This window comes from Cydia fagiglandana, chromosome 14 (assembly GCF_963556715.1).
Source record: "Cydia fagiglandana chromosome 14, ilCydFagi1.1, whole genome shotgun sequence".
Lineage (NCBI taxonomy): Eukaryota > Metazoa > Arthropoda > Insecta > Lepidoptera > Tortricidae > Cydia > Cydia fagiglandana.
In genome coordinates, this window is record NC_085945.1 from 10,217,171 (window position 1) to 10,237,264 (window position 20,094).

General features: G+C 37.9%; 2 protein-coding genes across 2 annotated transcripts; one reads left to right on the plus strand and one right to left on the minus strand.

Moving 5' to 3' along the window:
• Positions 1-531: 531 nt before the first annotated feature.
• LOC134670540 (MIT domain-containing protein 1-like) lies at positions 532-3,371 on the minus strand. The gene is made up of 4 exons (XM_063528349.1): positions 3,160-3,371; positions 2,249-2,487; positions 1,558-1,766; positions 532-785 (listed from the first exon to the last, which is right to left on the minus strand). Exons 1-4 carry the CDS (start codon positions 3,293-3,295, stop codon positions 623-625), a joined length of 747 nt encoding a protein of 248 aa, XP_063384419.1. The 5' UTR covers positions 3,296-3,371; the 3' UTR covers positions 532-622.
• A 766-nt stretch (positions 3,372-4,137) lies between these two features.
• On the plus strand, positions 4,138-18,711 carry LOC134670748 (DNA-directed RNA polymerase III subunit RPC3). The gene is made up of 12 exons (XM_063528565.1): positions 4,138-4,433; positions 4,723-4,847; positions 5,139-5,268; positions 5,664-5,818; positions 5,986-6,035; positions 6,759-6,851; positions 7,263-7,424; positions 8,410-8,563; positions 9,132-9,252; positions 9,702-9,773; positions 14,889-15,056; positions 17,862-18,711. The coding sequence occupies exons 1-12, from the start codon at positions 4,287-4,289 to the stop codon at positions 17,994-17,996; spliced, it is 1,512 nt and encodes a 503-aa protein (XP_063384635.1). The 5' UTR covers positions 4,138-4,286; the 3' UTR covers positions 17,997-18,711.
• The last annotated feature ends 1,383 nt before the right edge of the window (positions 18,712-20,094 follow it).

The window sequence follows — 20,094 nt, forward strand, 5'->3', positions numbered from 1 at the left end:
AGGTTTTTTGTAAAGAAACATAAGTGCTTTTATACATATAATTTATATTACCTTGAAACTAGTTGAAACCACCTATGCCTACGAATATATAACGTAGACATTATATCGTAGTCTGTAAGATATTGTTTAGGCTATATTGTATGTATAGTCTTTGATATTGTCAACACGGTCGCGAGAGCAAGTTTAAGCTGTGGTGTTCCCACAATGTTATCTTTATTCAAATAAAATATATTATGCATTTTTTCGTTTATTTCTTCCCTTATTGTAATAATTAAACTCGAGACAAATTATATATTCAAACTAGTAACTCAATTTTAGTTGCACCCGCGTTGGCTGACCAACGTAGACACACAATGTCAAGCTATTTTCGTCTTAAAACATGAGTGACCCATTTAAATATATTTCAATTATTTCATATAACAATCCTTTTTTTTTCACTATACACATTTAAATAGAAGATAAATGTTCATAGACTATTTTCCCTTTATGAGGCAAAGGTTCTGCTTTGTTATCTAAATTAAAATCAGAAAGTAAAAATAATCAATTTAATATTCATATAAGCTCATATAAACATTTCATTGTATCTTACCTTAAAATAGCTATTCACATATTCAGACCCGTTTCATCCATATGACTGCTTCACATTTTTCGAATGCACTATGTCCACAGTAGTCTCGTGGCATTTCCGTAGGTCCATGTCATACACGCCGAGACAGAACTTGTTCTCAGGTGGTTTGAAGAAGTCTAACCCTCGCCCAATCTTGATTATCCAGCCCGAACTTAATCTGAAAATTAATCAAAGAATAGTATGAACAATAGGGTATTTGACAGAGTTTCGTAAAGTACTTCAATATGTTCTAAAGTATGAACATATTTCAGGTAACTCAACTACTACTAACGCCATCTCGTAAATGTTCTAGTAGATGTATAAAGACTCGACGGAAACTTCATAGATGGCGCTTTGGTCAATAATAACGATTTATATAAATAAAAAAAAACTTTGCAATTTTGCAAGAAACAGTACATAATTTAAAATTAACGCTTTATAAAGTAGTTTTACTGTGTAATGTAATGTAAGTCATGTTTGATTTCAAGATCATACTCTAATTTCCTCATGAGTCGCGGCCCGCGGCGCGGCGGCGCAACCACGGAGCCCCAAAAAATAGTATGAGTGTAGTGCCTTAGCGCTAATTTAGACGGCGGGAGCAGTTGCATGCGAGTTTATTACATTGCGGTTTTTGATCGGTTGGTTGAATTCGACGTAACCAACTTTTTTTTTCCGCTTCCGCAATATAACTAAAAAAAATCGCATGAGAGTTCGCACACCGTCTAAATCAGCCCTTAACTTCAAAAGCAGGGTAATTTTGAAGATCTCTAATATCTACTACTTTATACTTTGGCAACACTTCCGCTACTGCAATGCTTACCAAAGCATCTTGCTTTTTGTTGCAAATGCTTTATTATTTTCCAAATTATCCTATTTTCGAAGTTACCCCAATGCACCTTTTTCTAAATCTACTGTTACTGACAAATAAGGTTTGCCGGTCTATAACTTACGTAATTTGTCTATCGTGCAGTGTCTCAGAATACTGCACTGTGAACCTAATTTTGTATTTGAGCAGATCTTCCGTAAGGCTCTGCAGCCAATTTGCCTGCTCTCTCTTAGACTGCTCAGACTTAGGGTCCTGTGACGTCACTAGCTGAATGTGTCCGAGGTTGCTACATGAGCGCACCAGCAGCTCACACAGGCGGAGAAAATTTTGACACTGAAATAACAAAAAGTTTAAGTATATAAGTATAAACCAGGTACTAATATGACGGTACTGGCAATTAATTTACTAACTTTTAGAATAAAATGATCAATCTGTTAAACAAATTGTTACTTTAGTATCTGAATAATAAAAACAAGGTTTAAATATCATAATTAGTTGTAAATTCTATAGCATCATCAAACATCGGATTCTTGGGGGCAAATTGTTTGAGCATGATATTTTAATTTACACATGTACTACGAAATTATATAGGATCCTATTTAAATTCATACATATATTCAGTTTTAATGAATGTTAGCAGTAGTTGGAGATTGGTTTTAAAAAAAGATTAGTCATGCCATGTTAGGTACATATGTTTTCATATGAATTGAATACACATTAACAGTTGACAAAATATTTGTTAAGCATTATGATTCATTCATAATTTAGTTTAAACATATATTCTGTTTTATATAAATATTAATGAAGCTCAGTACCTGATGGAAAGCTCTAATATAAGGGTCTTCAACCACAACAAACTCCACATCATCGTCCAGAAACCTCCCGAACAAGGACTTGTAACTGTGACCAGTGGAGTTCTCCTCTATTCGCAGCTGCTCATGGAACATGCCGGCTTCTTTTTGGTGTAACACCAGCTTTTTAATGGTCTCCGCTCTCTTCATGTACTCCTCTACCTTATCTCTGAGGTATGCTCTCTCTTTGTCATCTACCTCTTCTGTAAATGCATTAGGAAAAAGTGTGAGCGCAACTAGTTTTTTTAAGAATTTAGTACAAAAAACACTGCATAGGGCTAAGCAGGGCTTCAAGTGAACAAATAACTGCATAAGGGCTGCAGGAAGCCAGTAGATATTTATAAATGGCGGATAGTTAGATAGACTCCTAATTGTAGAGACCAATGATAATTAAGACTCAATAGAGTACCAAACGATAACAGGCGTGGCTCACTCTGCGATTTAGTCGCTTTGCAACAGTTAAGTCAGTAGCCACCAATTTTGGTGGCTAGCCATAAGCCGCGCGTGGCGCTGTCGCCACCTAATGGCTCCTCTACACGATGGGCCACCGCCGGCCACTCCAAGGGACGCATTTATGCGTTAGAGGGAGCAAGTGATCATTTACCGCATAGCTGCGTCCCTTGGAGTGGCCGGCGTTGGCCCATCGTGTAGAGGAGCCATAACGGCCATATCTGTCCTGATCGTAACAGACGCGTTTTGTTATCACTCTAACAAAGTAGTCTTCTGTACCTAGTACATACTATTATTTATTCTGTGACGATAATGTAAAGGCAGTGAAAAAGTTACTTTTTCGTTGAAGTACTTAGTTACCTCATAACAGGACTGGTTTTATATTCAGCGTGTTTTGAAATTAAGGGTAGAGTAATGTAACAAACCTTTCATTTTGTCCACTAATATTTGCAAGCCCTCTTGATAACATATTAGTGCCTCTGTATATCGTTTCTTGGTATCCAATTCTACTCCTCGAATCAAAATTTTCTTTGCAGCATTAAAGGTACTTGGTGTACTCATGATTCCGTTTAAAATTAAGAGTCAAAATATAAACATAAACATTTATATAATAAAAAGTTTGTTGCGACCAAAAGCAAAGCAGTAAACAACGAAAAAACGTCACATTTGCCTGATTCGCCAGTGAGCAGTGTTACCAACTCGGATTTTGAAAAAATGCTAGACCAATGTCTAGATTATGCCAAAATTATGCCAAAGTTTTTAGAAATATGCTAAAAAACATGCTATAGTTGGTCAACCAAAACTTATCGGTAGAAAAAGGCGGCAAATTTAAAAAATGTAGGCGCGAAGGGTTATCGTCCCATAGAAAATTTTAATTTCGCGCCTTTTCCTACTGACTGTAGACTGGCTTTTTCCACATGAGGCGATGGCGCATATTGTTGCTGCCAAGTTGGTGCAAACTTGGCTTAGACTAAATTATGCTAAAAAATATGCCAGATGCTAAATGGAAAATTTTGGTGCCAAAGCGAGTTAAAGTATGCCAGATCTGGCATCATTTATGCCAAGTTGGCAACACTGCCAGTGAGAACTTGTTGAATTGATTGAAGTTTAAATCTGAGCTGTCCAACATCAAGTCGTGACTCATTGGTAGCTTTCATAAATCTTGTCTGTTATCTTGTTACTTGTAATAATGTACCTATATAATGTATTGAATTGAAATCACAAAAATCAAAAACGATTTATATAACTCTAGGTTTCAAGGGTTAAGTAATGAGTGTCGATTGTAAATTATACGAATGATATATTTATTATTAGTTACGGTTGGACCGAATCGAAAGACTGTCAGTGTCACGTTGTCAGCGAAATCCAAGCCATGCAATTTCATTTCATGTCAAATGTTATAAACAACATGTTCGGCATGGGAAGAAAACATTATAATTTTATTACTTTATATAGAAATCTTCGAGCTGTTTCATCAACATAATTGATGATCAACTTTATTACTTTAGAAAATAGAAAAATATCTGTTTAAGAATATCCAGAAAAACACATAATGTCTCACCAACTTGGTCGAGTAGTTTCGGAGATTCTCCTTCGCTATTACGGTGAAATAGTTCAGCAGGTCGGAAACGACCTGTTTTCCTATGGAACTCGCCCTCTGGCTGTAATAACCAGGAGCACAGGATTGCCCAGATCGCAGGTATTTTATTAAACACTTTGAGGTTATGTTTATATGAGGCAAAGTAGAAACCTTAAATAACAATACTATAAAATACAAATACTCTTTATTGCACACCTCGATAAAAGAAGACAATACAAAAGAAAACAAAAATACAAGCAGAGGTAAACAACAGGCGGTCTTATTGCAAGCAACCAACCTACCAAGTATAATAAAATGTATTTAAGTTGATTTAAAAAAAAAAATACCAAATAGAACCTAGAGTTGGCCGTATTTATGTGGAATACTAATGAATATGATACTTTTCCAGGTTATAGAAAGTCTCCGAACACTGGTGAAGTATGACTTGGCCTCTTTTGAGCCGTCAGCTAATGAAGTCATTGCCGACTACCGGCTCATCCCTGAGAATGTGCTTCTTCTCATTAGATACCCTAGGTAAACATATAAATTTAGTTTTAGAAAACCAAAAATAATTTAGTTGAAGAGCTATGTTATTAATATTGCTTAGTAAAACAGTTATTTTACTAATAAATAAGGCAATTTGTGTGTTAAATCATATTGTACCTTATGAATTTTACTATGTTAGCTTGCCTAATTGCATACTGTGGCTATTAAGGTCTAACTTACTAGCATGGATACAGTTGAAAAATGTATAGATACCTATCTACAGGATGATTACTACAAAACTACACCCAAAAATCTAAACATTGAAAAATTTCCGTGTAGGTACCTGCTGCAGATGAAGACCAAGTATGGCAGTGAAGCGGAGCTCCTGGTGGAAGAGCTGCTTCAGATGGCCACTGCCACTGCCCATGTCCTGCTGTTTACCATTGCCAACAAATACAAGGATGATAAGGTGTGGTATACCATAGAATTCTTTGTCAAACATTTCTAAACCCAATTCAATCTGTAATCTAGCCCATTTGTCTTATGGATAAGTAATATAACTAGTTTGAGTTGTTAGTGAAATTAGTGTATAGTTACATAACTGACATAAAACTTTATTTATAAAAAATCTAAAACAAAGAGTATAGTAAGTATATTCGATCTAAAATTGAGAATTTGATTAATTTTAATCACCCCAATTTACCTTTAAATCCTGAATGAATTATATAATGTTAGGGTTAAATAATTGCACTTTTAAAACCTGCAGACAACTGATTTCTACATCAAATTGACACAACGTTTATGTACCCATTTACTAAAGAAATAAATATAATTTTATTACAAAACAAAAACTCATTGTTTCAGGAAAAAAACATTTCAATAATAACACTAAAAGACACATTCATCAGCTTAACCACTGCGGGCTACATCCAGCAAGCTCCAGTGGCCGAGATGAAGGAGGGCTCTGAGGTTCCGACCCTCACACCGGTGGCGACTATAGTGCCCGAGCTTGACAGCAGGTTGCTGTTACAAGCCATGACAGCAGGCAGCCTGGCTGATGTCAATGATAGTGAGTATTATAGACATCTCTGCCCAGTCTAGTTATCTCTAGTGGCAGACATGAATGAGGGTTTTGGGTTCCAATCCTCACACCAGTGGCAACTATAGTTCCCGAGCTTGACAGCAGGGTGCTGTTACAAGCTATGGCAGCAGGCAGCCTGGCTGACGTCAATGATAGTGGGTATAGACATCTCTGCCAAGTCTAGTTATCTCTAGTAGACATGAATGAGGGTTTGGGTTCCGACCCTCACACCGGTGGCGACTATAGTTCCCGAGCTTGACAGCAGGGTGCTGTTACAAGCCATGACAGCAGGCAGCCTGGCTGATGTCAATGATAGCGAGTATTATATACATCTCTGCCAAGTCTAGTTATCTCTAGTGATACACATGAAGGAGGGTTTTGGGTTCCAACCCTCACACCAGTGGCAACTATATGTAGTGCCAAAACTTGACAGTATGGCGTTGTTATTGTTACAAGCTATGGCAGCAGGCAGCCTGGCTGTGGTGAATATTATGATGCATCTACCATCTGCATTTAATGACTAAAATTATTATGATATGCGGTTTCCTGGAGGTTTGTATTAGCATTTTTATTTAAATGAATGAATGGAACTTATGTACAAAATTTGATATTCACCCCGAAGACATTCAAAGTTGTATGTGAAGTCCCCAATCCGCATTGGGCTAGCGTGGGGACTATAGCCTGAACCCTCTCGAGCTTGAGAGGAGTCCTGTGCCCAGCAGTGGGACGTATATAGGCTAAATTATTATTTTTTTAGTATAAATGAATGCAATTTTTTGTTAATTCGTAACACATCTTCCTTAAGTATTGGAAAAAAATATCAAGCTGTTACAAAACCTGTGTTTTGACCTGTTTATAAAGTAGACTGGATATTGCAGATGTGTACTGGAAGGTGAACTACGACAGATTCCATCTGGACTTCAGAGACGACGTCATGATCAAAGCCATCACACGACGCATCGACGAGAATGGTTAGTTATATCTTCTAGGCCTTACTTATCAATCAATCAAATGTAAATACGAATTTCTTTTCTTCTTCTTCTTCAACCTAGCGTTTTCTCGGCCTAGCGCCAGGGTCCGCTTTCCTGCTCGATCTTCTCCACTTTGCCCGGTCTTCGGCATCCTCAGGTGTGAGATTATTCTCTTTCATACCCGCTGTCACGACGTCCAGCCTGCGCTTCTTAGGCCATTTACAAAAAATACAGTAAGAAAAGGTATAGTGCAAAAGCGTTTATAGTCCCACCATGGTCTAAGTTAAATTGCTATCAATAATCTAAGCAATTTTGGCCTGTTTATTTTTTGCATTTTCCTTCATTCATAAATCGTCATTTTTGACTAGTCACCGACGACCAATTTCTAATGATCAGTGTTTGTCACGACAGCGGGCGAGCTGATGCGCCTCATGCTGGAGCAGATGTACCTGTCGTCGGCGCCGTGGGCCGCGGAGTCCAACCCCGCGCCGGCGCCCGACCTGCGCGCCTCCTGCCGCCGCCTCGACCGCCCCCTGCTGCAGCAGCATCTCGACCACTATACGAGAGTTTTAGGTACTTACGAATACAATAGTTATTTGTTTTACAAGGGGGCAAAGTTGTTGTTTAACCGCTCGTGCTAATATTGATACCCGAGCAAGCGAAAGATTCCAAAATGGAATCTTGAGCGTTGCGAGGGTTTCAAAGCACGAGAGATAAACAAAATTTGCCCCCGAGTGAAACACAAAATTTTTCACCACACCAACCCGAAGCAAATGTAAAATATCAAACAAAATCAAAGCAAATCAAATCCAATGTTATTAAATATTTATCATCCAAAATCATCATTTAAAAGTCAACTCTACAAGCAAACATAAGAAAACAACTCGAAATTCGTATTTGATTACTTTGCCTCACATGTGAATAAAATATAAATTTGATATCCGTTTTTGAAGTGCAAAGTAAGCCTTTCCGAGCTGGTGTAGTGAAAATAATATTAGACCGTAACGCTCCTTATTTTCGTAATGTACATTATAGCATCAAGTAGTGGATTTTTCAGTATCGCTACTATATAAAGTAGAGTTTGTTCGGAAAGAGAAGAATTGTGGTATGTAATGGGTCCCATACATTCCACGAATATTTCTTTCCGCACAGACTCTACCTGTCCCCAAGTCCGTAGAATAGATTTTAATCAAATCAAATCAAATATCATTTGTTATCAGTTTAATTATTTGTAGTTATGTATCGTCACAGTTATATTTTTGTACGAATATCTAGTTTTTAAGGTATCTATTGGCCATTAGTCGATAAGTTGATTTTCATTCATTCATTCAATGACCTAGTCACTACTGAATGCATCAAGTGATTAACTAACAGTACAGTCTGACAAAAAAGAGTAGAAATTAAAAAGTGGCAACACTGTACTGTCGTCTACGGTACATAATCGTTTTCTTATATAAATGGGTTTGAAAGGGACGACACTACAGTGTTGCCACTTTTTAATTTGTACTCTTTTTTTGTCAGACTGTATTTTAACCATTGTTTTGTTATTTCTGGTCAGAGGAGAACGGGTGCGGGTTCATCCGTCGCGCGGCCGACGCGGGCGGCGGCGCGTGGGTGGTGCGCGCCGCGCGGGCGGCCGAGCAGCTAGCGCACTCGCTCCTAGACCACGTGGTCACCGAGAGGCTCGGCGATAAGGCCGCTAGGATATTCAGGTGAGACGGATATCACTCGAGCTTGTGTTAGAGCGAGAGGGAGGTAATTAAGCACGTGTGGTTACTGAAAGATTCGGGGATGAGGCCGCTAGAATATTTAGGTAACCATCAAGTTTTCTTCGCCCCTTTGAAGCATAAAAATTTGCCGAGGCCGAGTGAGTTCAAGCCTCCACATCCTAATGACCAGAATTGGTTAGGAAGAAAATGCAAAAAGAGGGTCAAAAGTTATGTTAATTCCAATTTACATTGCGAATTAAAAGGTTACGTGGTTATATCTATTGTAATTGCAGCATCGTGGCACCGTCTACCGGAAATTGTTTCATGTTTGAGTTCACTTTCAAAGATTAACTTTTAAACGCTAGATGGGGCTAGCGTTATTCAGGACTGAAATGCCTTTATTACGTTTTAATTGTAGTTTTTTACGTGTGGAAGGAAGCGGCCAGGCGAGTCCATTCCCACCTTTCGTGTTACAATTTGGAGTAACAACAGTTTCACTAAAATAATTAGGTACTTATTACGTTACTTTTCTGTGATGCAATATGATTAATATGATATTTTATATTTTTAGATTAATTCGTACTAAGAAATACATAGAAGAAGAAGACATACAGAAATACGCCATGCTTCCTAACAAAGAGTGTAAGGAACTCACCTACAAATTACTAGAAGAACATTTCATCAGCGTTCAGGTACGGTTTACTTAAATTAAAAAAAAACCGGCCAAGTGCGAGTCGGACTCGCGTTCCAAGGGTTCCGTACATTAAGTCCGACTCACGCTTGACTTCATTTGTTTACGTTACATGTCCGTCTTTGGTTTTTTTTTTAAATTTCACCTTAATTGGTCCAGTTGTTTCCGAGAAAAAAGGCTTTTACAGACGGACAAACAGACAGACGCACGAGTGATCCTATAAGGGTTCCGTTTTTTCCTTTTGAGGTTCAGAACCCTAAAAATCAGTGAAAAAGCGTCGAGACTAAAAACCCACAGATTATGAATGTCACCAACTGTCAGAAACCTAAAAAAATGATTTAAGCTTATTTGAGTTTGGCAATCTAATAATTTATTTTTTTAAGCTATTGCAGCGCCATCTGCCATTAGCTTTAAATAAAAATCAAAGGAAATAACGCATATTTGTTACAGCCGATGCGGAAAGCGGCATCTGCTGGTGGAATGGCGAAGGCTATCTACCTTTATCACATCGACTTGCATGACGTGAGTATTAAAACAAAATAGCATACATCAAAAAATTAAGACTCAATAAAGGCCTGTGCACACCGGATGCGTGTGCGTGATGTGTACGTGCGTGTGCGGTGTTGTTGTATACAGATTCTTATGAGAGACGGCACACCGCTTGCGTGACGTGTGCGTATGCGGTTCCAACATTTTAGCGCACGCACACGCAAGCCGGTGTGCACAGGCCTTAAATGTCACAGTATCCTCGTTTTTGGCATTATTGGCAAATGATGCGTGGAGGCGCCACTAACACATTCTGAGGGCGCACCGCGAAATATAAGAATCAAAATTTCGTTAAGTATCTGCCTCTCTATCACTCTTGCACATTCGAGCGATAGAGAAGCTGATAACGAAATATCGATTTTTACGTTTCACGATAGGCTTTATGTAAACAAACCGCCGCGCTGCATCGATGTAATAGTGAAGAAACTGCTTAAAGCCGAGTAAGGTTGATTTAAGGTGGTTCGATTTTCATACAAAATTCAATCAAAGCTCATTAAGTAACTACACACTATTAGTACATAAATATTTCCGCATTTATCTACTTTCGAATATTCGTGCCAAAATCAGAATACAGAAATCATGCAAAAATCATAGTTAACTTTTCATAAATTTTACGTATGTGTGTGTCACAAATGTCGTGTACAGATACATTTGTGACGTTGCCATACCATTTCCGACGTTGCCGGACCGACCACGGCGCGAATTTGGAGTGCCGTCATGTTTAGTGCAATTTTGTTGACACTGATATTTGACAGGTACAGTCAAGGAATTTAAATTCCGACCCATTTCGTACTTTGTCACAGTGACAACCGTATGAGGTCTCTAGCGGCTTTCATATTGATTGTCACTGTGACAAAGTACGAAATGGGTCGGAATTTAAATTCCTTGACTGTACTTAATTGACCTAAGCGAGAATAAGTACCCGAAGTTCGTCAGCTTAGCTAAGAACTATCATGGCGTGTTATGCAAACAGTCGCTTTTTTGCTTACAAACGGAAGCCCCCAGCGATCCCCAGTTATTGTATGCTGGAACATAACTTTTTGTATTTTTGTTACACCTAAATTTCGTATTGTTTTTTTTTTATTTTTACTTAATTTTTCTTATTAATATAAATCGATTGATTAAGTATTGGCTACACGTATTCGTTTATTTTTGACAAAGATAATTAGAAATTATACTCTACCTAATCTCTCTGATTTTTACAATCAGGACATCCTCACTGCAATAAAAAAGAAATGTATAAAATTTCCTGTGGTTGAAAATAATGGATTTTGTCTATGAATGAAAAACACAATTATTATTAGTTTTTTTTTTTTTAGCATTAGATATAAGGTAAACAATCTTGACGTGTCTTTTAATTGAAAAACACATTTTAAAAATAAGTTACGGCAAGTATGTAACAATTAATCTAATACGATCATTTATATTCTTCTGCTTTCATAAGTAATAGTTTTTGATTTTTAAAAAGCGTTTTTGAATTAAAAGACATGTCAAGATCGCTTACCTTCTTGCAAGTTCTTTCTAATGTTAAAAAAACGAACTATAGTTACTATCAGATAAGTAGGTAAATTATAACTTGATTATAACTTTATTAGAATCCATATTGTTGCAAATGTTGCATCATCTTTCTTTCTATTACATTAGAGATTTTTTCCTATCCTGATTCATGATATTATACAATTTCTTTCAGGTTTCAGGTACAGATAACAAATATGAAAAAATGTACTGTACCTACTTGAATTCATAATAAAAAAAATTAAAATAAATGTTTTCATTTTATTTTACAATTACCACTACTTTATTAGAGGCTGGGCTGTAAGGGATTGCTTTACTTGTAGAATTAACTATTAGCGCTTTTAAAGAGACTGATACCTGCAGGTATCAGTTGACACTTACAAACCTGGACTTCCTTGGGGTCATTCCGCTAAGAATCGTCAGTAGGTATTCTCCATACTAGTATCAAAAATGTTTCCCAGCCTGCGTGACGATGACGTAGCGGAAACTAAAACTTGTATACAAATATTTGGGACATAGTTTTTATATTAGCATCAGGATTCAACAAGAATATGCTAGTGATTCTGAGTTGGAAGAACCCAAAAAGATTGTAATCTGTGAAAATCAGGTATTGATTTTTTTTTTGAAAACGTTGATAAAGTAATTCATTGATAATACCTGATAACACTGAATATCTGGGGGAAGCGCTGCTGGCCTAGCGGAAAGCAATCCGGAGGTCGCGGGTTCTAACCCCGGCTCGTACCAATGATTTTTCGAACTTTTGTACGAAATATCATTTGATACCTATTTATATACCGATACCTATTTTTCGGTGAAAGAAAACAATGTGAGGAAACCGGACTAATCCAAATAAGTTTACTCTCTGGGTTGGAAGGTCAGGGCAGTCGCTTTCGTAAAAACTAGTGCGCATGCCAATTCTGGGATTAGTTGCCAAGCGGACCCCACGTGAGGAAGAAGATTTAATATCTGGGAGACCGACCAAAGCTTAGAAAACATAAAAACTCAAAAATGCGCGTTTTCTCACAGATCAGACCTAGCTAAGAGATCAAACCCTTATAACAAATTTCATCGAAATCGTTAGAGCCGTTTCTGATATCATCCAAATATATAAATAAATAATTACAGTGAAACCTGGATAAGTGGGATCTCAAGGGACGAGCAAATTTGTCTCACTTAAAGAGGTTTTCCACTTACACAGGCTCCCAGTTAGCCAGGTACAAATAAATTTCTGTCTCATTTACAGAGGGTTCCATTAATAGAGGTGAGAATAGAGTATATTTCAGTTACAGAGGTGGTTAATAAGGTATTTAGTAATTATCTTTAAAAATAAATAAGGTAAAATAATCCTTGTCCCTAAGTATTTTTTAAGTCTGTTTAAATATTTCTTTGAATTTATTTTGAATGATTTTCCAAAGGATAGATATTTCAAAATTTAATTTAATTTGATACGGACTTCATTGCGTATTAGAAATTTAATAAATTAAAATTTATTTTTTCGTGTTACTTATCAAAATTTCGGTTTTGATAGTTTTAACTACTTACATAAATTAACTAAATCAAACTTGAAGTTGTTTAGACACAATTAGGCAAATGCGGAATTTGTGGATAAACTAAGAGTTAGTAAGAATACGGAAATTGTTCAATTAAGTCTAAGTTAGGTAAATGTGACTATTACCTCTATAACTGAGACAGAGAGTGTATTTTACCTCTTTTACTGAGACTATATTTATAAGATTACATTTTCCTAATTGTTTTTTGGAATTTTATAGGGAATTGACTTCTGTATCTGAGATAACGTCAATCTATGACCTCTCTAACTTGGACTTCATTGAACAATTCCCGTATTCTTACTAACTCTTAGTCAATCCACAAATTCCGCATTTGCCTAATTGTGTCTAAACAACTTCAAGTTTGATTTAGTTAATTTATGTAAGTAGTTAAAACTATCGAAACGAAAGCTGAAATTTTGATAAGTAACACGAAAAAATAAATTTTCATTTATTAAATTTCTAATACGCATTGAAGTCCGTATCAAATTTAATTTAATTTTGAAATATCTATCCTTTGGAGAATCATTCAAAATTAATTCAAAGAAATATTTAAACAGACTAAAAAAATATTTAGGGACAAGGATTATTTTACCTTATTTATTTTTAAAGATAATTACTAAATACCTTATTAACCACCTCTATAACTGAAATATACTCTATTCTCACCTCTATTAATGGAACCCTCTGTAAATGAGACAGAAATTTATTTGTACCTGGCTAACTGGGAGCCTGTGTAAGTGGAAAACCTCTTTAAGTGAGACAAATTTGCTCGTCCCTTGAGATCCCACTTATCCAGGTTTCACTGTAATTATTTATTTATATATTTGGATGATATCAGAAACGGCTCTAACGATTTCGATGAAATTTGTTATAAGGGTTTGATTTCTTAGCTAGGTCTGATCTGTGAGAAAACGCGCATTTTTGAGTTTTTATGTTTTCTAAGCTTTGGTCGGTTTTTATGTTTTCTAAGACTGGGGGCCTGGGTAAGTGGAAAACCTCTTTAAGTGAGACAAATTTGCTCGCCCCTTGAGATCTCACTTATCCAGGTTTCACTGTATATAATAATTGCTCGTTTAAAGGTAAGATAACACAAAGGAGAAACAAAAAGAAATTACCTACTCGCACCAGTCTTGAACCCCAATCCTCTTGCACGTATTTCCACGAACATACCGTTACGCTATTGCAACATACTTACGTTGTGTGAAATTGTCTACTTCAAGGATCACGGAAACACTGTTTGCATGTGTGAGTAATAGTAGGAAAAAGCGTGACAGCAACACTCCGTAGAATTAAAAGGGTGGTTTTTGCACAATGAAGTATTCAATATTTATTTTAATAGTTCAATATTTACTTAAAGAGTGCGCGAAACATACTTTTAAGTATACAAATACCAAGACCATTTCACAAAAAATTAAAACCTGAAATTTTGCAAAACTGGTGCCATCTAGTGATAGTTAAGTTTTGAGTAACCTAGTCGAACCACCTTAATATATGGGTTACAATTCAGGGATGTTGCGGATGCAGATTTTTGACATCCGCGGATGCGGATGCGGATATTTAAAGCCTCACATCCGCGGACGCGGATGCGGATGTCAAGATTTGGTACTTAAAAACGTCAAATATTACATTTTTAGCATTTTTTATTTAAAAAAAACGAAACGTTTAGTATTTGAGCAAGAATATAGGTGCGTTTTATTTAATAAACAGTAACTTGGCAAACTTTTCGGGATCTAGACGATTCCGTTATATATAATGACGAAATTACCTAGCACTTATGCCGGCGGCGCCGCCGCTAATACGTTCCTGTTACCGATTTGGTCGACATCCGCATCATGCGGATGCTCCGCATCGATTTTATGCGGATGCGGATGCAGATGCGGATGTTGAAAATAATGCGGATGTTCCGCGGATGCGGATGTGGATATTCGCAACATCCCTGGTTACAATATATACTAGTGCTGCACTCTGGCGGACCACCATTGCAGTCATTCCCCCTATTTGAAATGGTTAATTATTATGTCACCAGGTGGCGCTGACGTGCACGGAGATGTGCTACCGCGCGCTGCACAACGTGGCGCGGCGCGCGGCGCACGAGCGCGGGCGGCACGCGCGCCTGCTGGCCAAGCGGCGCCGCGTGCGCAGCCTCGTGCACGGCATGCGGGCCCGGGGGGAGGCGCAGGCTAACATCGACGACGTCAGTTATACTTTCAACACGAAAATACCGGCCAAGTGCGAGTCGGACTCGCGCACGAACTATTCCATACCATTACGCAAAACAGCGAGTCACGTTTGTTGTATGGAAGCCCCACTTAAATATTTATTTTATTATGTTTTTAGTGTTTGTTGTTATAGCGGCAACAGAAATACATCATCTGTGAAAATTTCAGCTGTCTAGGTATCGGGGATCATGAGTTACAGCCTGGTGACAGACGGACGGACGGACAGCAGAGTCTTAGTAATAGGGTCCCATTTTTACTCTTTGGGTACGGAACCCTAAGAAGCAATGCTGAAGCATACTGTCTCGCTTACACATCGGAGCGGCGTTTGGTTCCGCATCAATGTCTTAAGGCGTGCTTTTTCCGTAGGAGCTAAGCGAACCAGTTTTTTGAATCCATTAGAAATATAAGAAACAATGTTTTAAAATTGTGAAAAAAATATATCTTATACTTAAGGATCTGGCAGATACGTTTTGGATCTCAAAAACATGATTAGATAAACTTTGCTCGATAGAAAAAAATTCCAAAGTTACGCCTTTTTTTAACAATAAATCAAAACCAGAGCTACAATACAAACTTTTTTGACTTGTTTTTTACATAAATGTATAGGTAATAAGATAATCTAGATGTTTTGGATCACTTTGTCTCGGTAACATCATTAAAATAATTTCTATGTTTCAATACCTACTAAATCCGCAAGCGCCATCACTCGCGAACGCACTTACGCCCTCTTCAGTCGCGCGGCAGCGCTTGTAGAGGACGGACCTGCGTCAGTGTGTTCCGCGCGGTCACGTGATTTTACCATTTACAAACAATGGGAAACAAAGCATATGAAACGTAAGAAAAAGTCACTAAGTGCTATAAAAACACACTTTCTGATAACAGAAGCATCTAATACTTTACGAGGTGTTTGAAAGCGCCTAGCTTTACTACATCAACAGTTAAAATATTTCAGTATTTTCACTAGGTCAGCAACCAATTTCAATGTAGGTAAATAATATTATATTCCTAGATAATATAATTGTGAGTATGTAAGTATGATATATTTACAGTATTTCACCTTTACTGATATACCTACGTCAGATCAGATCTGCAAAATGATTATATTCCTTCGTGCTCTTTGACTCCTTTGAAAATCAGAAATTATTTATTTGGATTGACACAGTATGGGGATGTATAGTGTTACGCTTTTAGTATGAGGGTGCCGAAGGCGCCCGGCTTTGGATCGCATGCAACGTGCCAGGCCCGTCAAGCGTGCAATTTCATCATCATAATCATAAATTTATATAAATATAAAATTTTTCTTTAATGTATTGTTTTTCGGGATGTATTCAAGCGATTTGCTGAAATTTATTGAATAGTGTTCTTTATTTAGGTATGCCTCGATACTCAAAAACCGAATACCATTTGTCATATAAAAAAAATTACTCTCTACTCAACCGGTGTTTTCAATGTAGTATACAAACTTCGATTATGTTTGCGTTTTCTTATCAGGTTGTCGTATTTAAGAGTAAAATGCTTATCTCTCACCCCGATTGATTAAGGTTCTACCTACCTACCTTACCTACCTACCTACCTTACCTACCTATCTACCTACCTACCTACCTACCTACCTTACCTACCTACCTACCTACCTACCTACCTACCTACCTACCTACCTACCTACCTACCTACCTACCTACCTACCTACCTACCTACCTACCTTACCTACCTACCTACCTACCTACCTACCTACCTACCTACCTACCTACCTTACCTACCTACCTACCTACCTACCTACCTACCTTACCTACCTACCTACCTACCTACCTACCTTACCTACCTACCTACCTACCTATACCTCACCTTTATATGAACAATACCTTACCTTAATTGACCGTCACCTTAAAAATGTTTATTTCCTTTCGGTACTTTAATTCTACTACGCTGCCATTAAATTAAAACGTTGTTACCGATCACTAAATAATAAGTGCACATGGCTCTGTAAAAATAATAATTCTAAATATAATGATCAGAAACACGTAATGAAAAAAATACATACATATACAATAAAAACTATAAAAACGTGACCCTTGCACGGTATGGTTAAAATACTGCCATCATAAGATCCTTATACTGTGACCCGTTTGCTATCGCCGCCGCGCACAGCGCGCGCTCACGAGCTCGTCGAGCGGGTCGGGACGCGCGGGCGGGGCTTCACGGTTTGCCGCGCACCTCACCCCCTCAGATTCGTTGATCAGTCGAATCATAGCGCCTTAACCAGATGACGCTGCAATCATTTGTGTTCCAGTTTCCGTGTGATTTAGATTTTTTTGATGACACAATAAAAAAATAATCCACTCAAATACATGGGACGTAAAGTAAATAAATAAATATTGGAGAACACTTGCACACGTTTACCCAGCCTGAAAAAATATTGAATCAAAGTTATATTCGATGGAATAAATCAAAAACATACATTGCGAGTTCACTAGTAACTTGCCACGCTATTAAAGCGCCATCTAGTTTTCTACACGACACAATAGGGTATTTTCCTACTAGTCAAATCAGTCACTTTTTTAGAACTGTCAAAACGATTTAGTAATATGAAATTTATATGAAACATTACATCGTGTCGTATTTATATCCGATTTATATTTATATCCGATTTACTACATAGAACTTGTGTTTAAAAATAACTCCTATCTGTGTTTTTCTAATAATTATCTGGTGCTTTATTTCATGCATATTCTAAAATAATTTATTTTAAATACAGTATAATACCGTATTTCCTTTTTTTCAAGGTGGAGGAGACCATAACGCCGCCGGAGCATCAGGTACTGCAGGGCGTGGAGAAGCGGCTGAAACAGCTGAGCATCGCAGAATTGGAACTGGACAAATCGCTGTTCATACTCAAGTGGTTTCTCTCCTACTCTTAACACATTCAATGCCGAAAACCCGACTATCGGGTATTTTATGATTTCGTTCCCAGGCCGGACGACTCGATAGTCGCGATCGTGGTATTTACTGCTTTATATGACGAAATTGTTGTGGCCTGGCGCGGACGTCTTGTTTGGCTGGGTGGCAATGAATGTGTTTACTGACGCGCCACTAATTATGTTGTAATTTATCAGAAAGAGATACGAGGCAAATAATCTGGGAATAGTTGTAATTCTTAGTTAAGATACAATTACATTTCAACGCTTGCGCGTTTACTGTAAGAGCTCTTTTAGACAGCGCGCCAACTCGTATGCGATTTTAACCTCTAGCCGCCCATACGTCAAACCTTGCCAAGCAAAATAAATTTTTATTTTGTCAACACAAAATTCAAATTAGAATGGAACAGGAGACCTTTTTATAGGTCTCTGGGCGGCTAGAGGTGAATTACATTACGGACAATCCAATCCAGCCCAACAGCCAATTGCCAATCCAATTCAATTCCATCCTTTCCAATTCAATTCCATTGCAATTGCAGGATCCAATTCAGCCGATTGCCGATCACATACCACATTGTAAGGAAACTTGCATGCGAGATCTCGGACCGTGTAAATGAGCCCTAGCTCTGCGTTTGAAGTTTTCCTTACTTCGGTAATCAAACTTGGCCTGAGGATCGTTGGATCACCACTTTTCCACATATTTTACATTTAAGGCCGAGCCACACCGGCTTGCGTGTGCGTGACGTGCGCGTGTGCGTGCGCTAAAATGTTGGAGCCTCACACGCACACTTCACGCAAGCGGTGTGCCGTCTCTCATAAGGATCTGTATACTACAACGCCGCACGCGCACGTGCACGTCACGCACACGCAGTCGGTGTGCACAGGCCTTTATGGTTGACGGTGCCGTTACGTTGTACTGAAAATACACTGTGTATTATATTTTTTAACTATGTCTACTCTTAAGTCAATAAAAAACGTTGATATGTTCTTAAAACTTTATTTCACCCCAATGAAACTCATCGAAACGAATACAACCTAATAGTGTGCCGTTATCAGTTATAATTACAAAACTCTCGACTATCTACAGAAACAGTCGCTTTCAACACAATTGAAAGGAAATACGATATTTTGAAGCAAATTCTACCCTGAGTTAATTCAGTTAAACCATGGACGAATAAAACAAGAAGACAGACAATATCTATATAAAATTGCGTTCCTCCAATATTTAGTGCCATCTATTGAACGAAAGTTGAGTTATTTGGACTAGAGGCTTAAGGGTGGTATTCCATCTGTCCTATATATTGGTCCAAGGTATATTTGCGTCTCACATTTTGCTTAATTCGAGAGTGAGACGCAACGACATTGGAACAAGAAAGTGGACAGGTGGAATACCAAACTAAGGGTGGTATTCGATTTGTCCAATATATTGGTCCAAGGTATATTTGCGTCTCACATTTTGCTTAATTCGAGAGTGGGACGCACTGACACTGGACCAAGAAATTGGACAGGTGGAATACCAACCGGACAGGCAGATAGGTAAAGAAATGTTTTTCGCGGTAGGTCCTCTGCTTCAACATAACTCTACTTCCGCTCGACAGATGGCGTTGCGAACCCCGCACCAGAAAGCAGAGATCTCGCCGAAGAAAAAGGGTGAAACTGAGACCTCCTGCGTTTACTTCGTAGTGGCGCCATCGGGCAATAACCTGAATATTGAAGGAACCCGATTTTAGGGTGGTATTCGACCTATCCAATTTCTTTGTCCAATGTGAAGTGTATTGCGTCTCACATTTTGCTTTAATGAGAGAGTGAGACGCACTGACACTGGACAAGGAAATTGGACAGGTAGAATACCACACTTAGATGAGCATTATCAGCCTTGGTTTATTCGACCATGGTTAATGGTTAATTAATTCAAATAACGGCTATTAAATAAATTTGGTTACGTCCAACCAAGGAGACGATGAATCAACATTGTTATAACTATCAATTAATATTAACAAGTATATAGATTATGTATGTACGTAGTTAAACACCTGTTATACAGTGACACCTAACATTTTGTTATTTAATTTATTACAGAGTGACCGCCGCATGGGTTCGG

Excerpts from the sequence above, each read along its gene's own strand:
- LOC134670540 (XM_063528349.1), bottom strand. The coding sequence starts at position 3,295 with ATGAGTACACCAAGTACCTTTAATGCTGCAAAGAAAATTTTGATTCGA. Across the intron at positions 2,488-3,159 it reads ATTAGTGGACAAAATGAAAG|AAGAGGTAGATGACAAAGAG; the intron begins GTTTGTTACATT and ends ATGCATTTACAG. Across the intron at positions 1,767-2,248 it reads ATATTAGAGCTTTCCATCAG|TGTCAAAATTTTCTCCGCCT; the intron begins GTACTGAGCTTC and ends TTGTTATTTCAG.
- LOC134670748 (XM_063528565.1), top strand. The coding sequence starts at position 4,287 with ATGTCTCACCAACTTGGTCGAGTAGTTTCGGAGATTCTCCTTCGCTAT. Across the intron at positions 7,425-8,409 it reads CCACTATACGAGAGTTTTAG|AGGAGAACGGGTGCGGGTTC; the intron begins GTACTTACGAAT and ends ATTTCTGGTCAG. Across the intron at positions 15,057-17,861 it reads CGCAGGCTAACATCGACGAC|GTGGAGGAGACCATAACGCC; the intron begins GTCAGTTATACT and ends CTTTTTTTCAAG.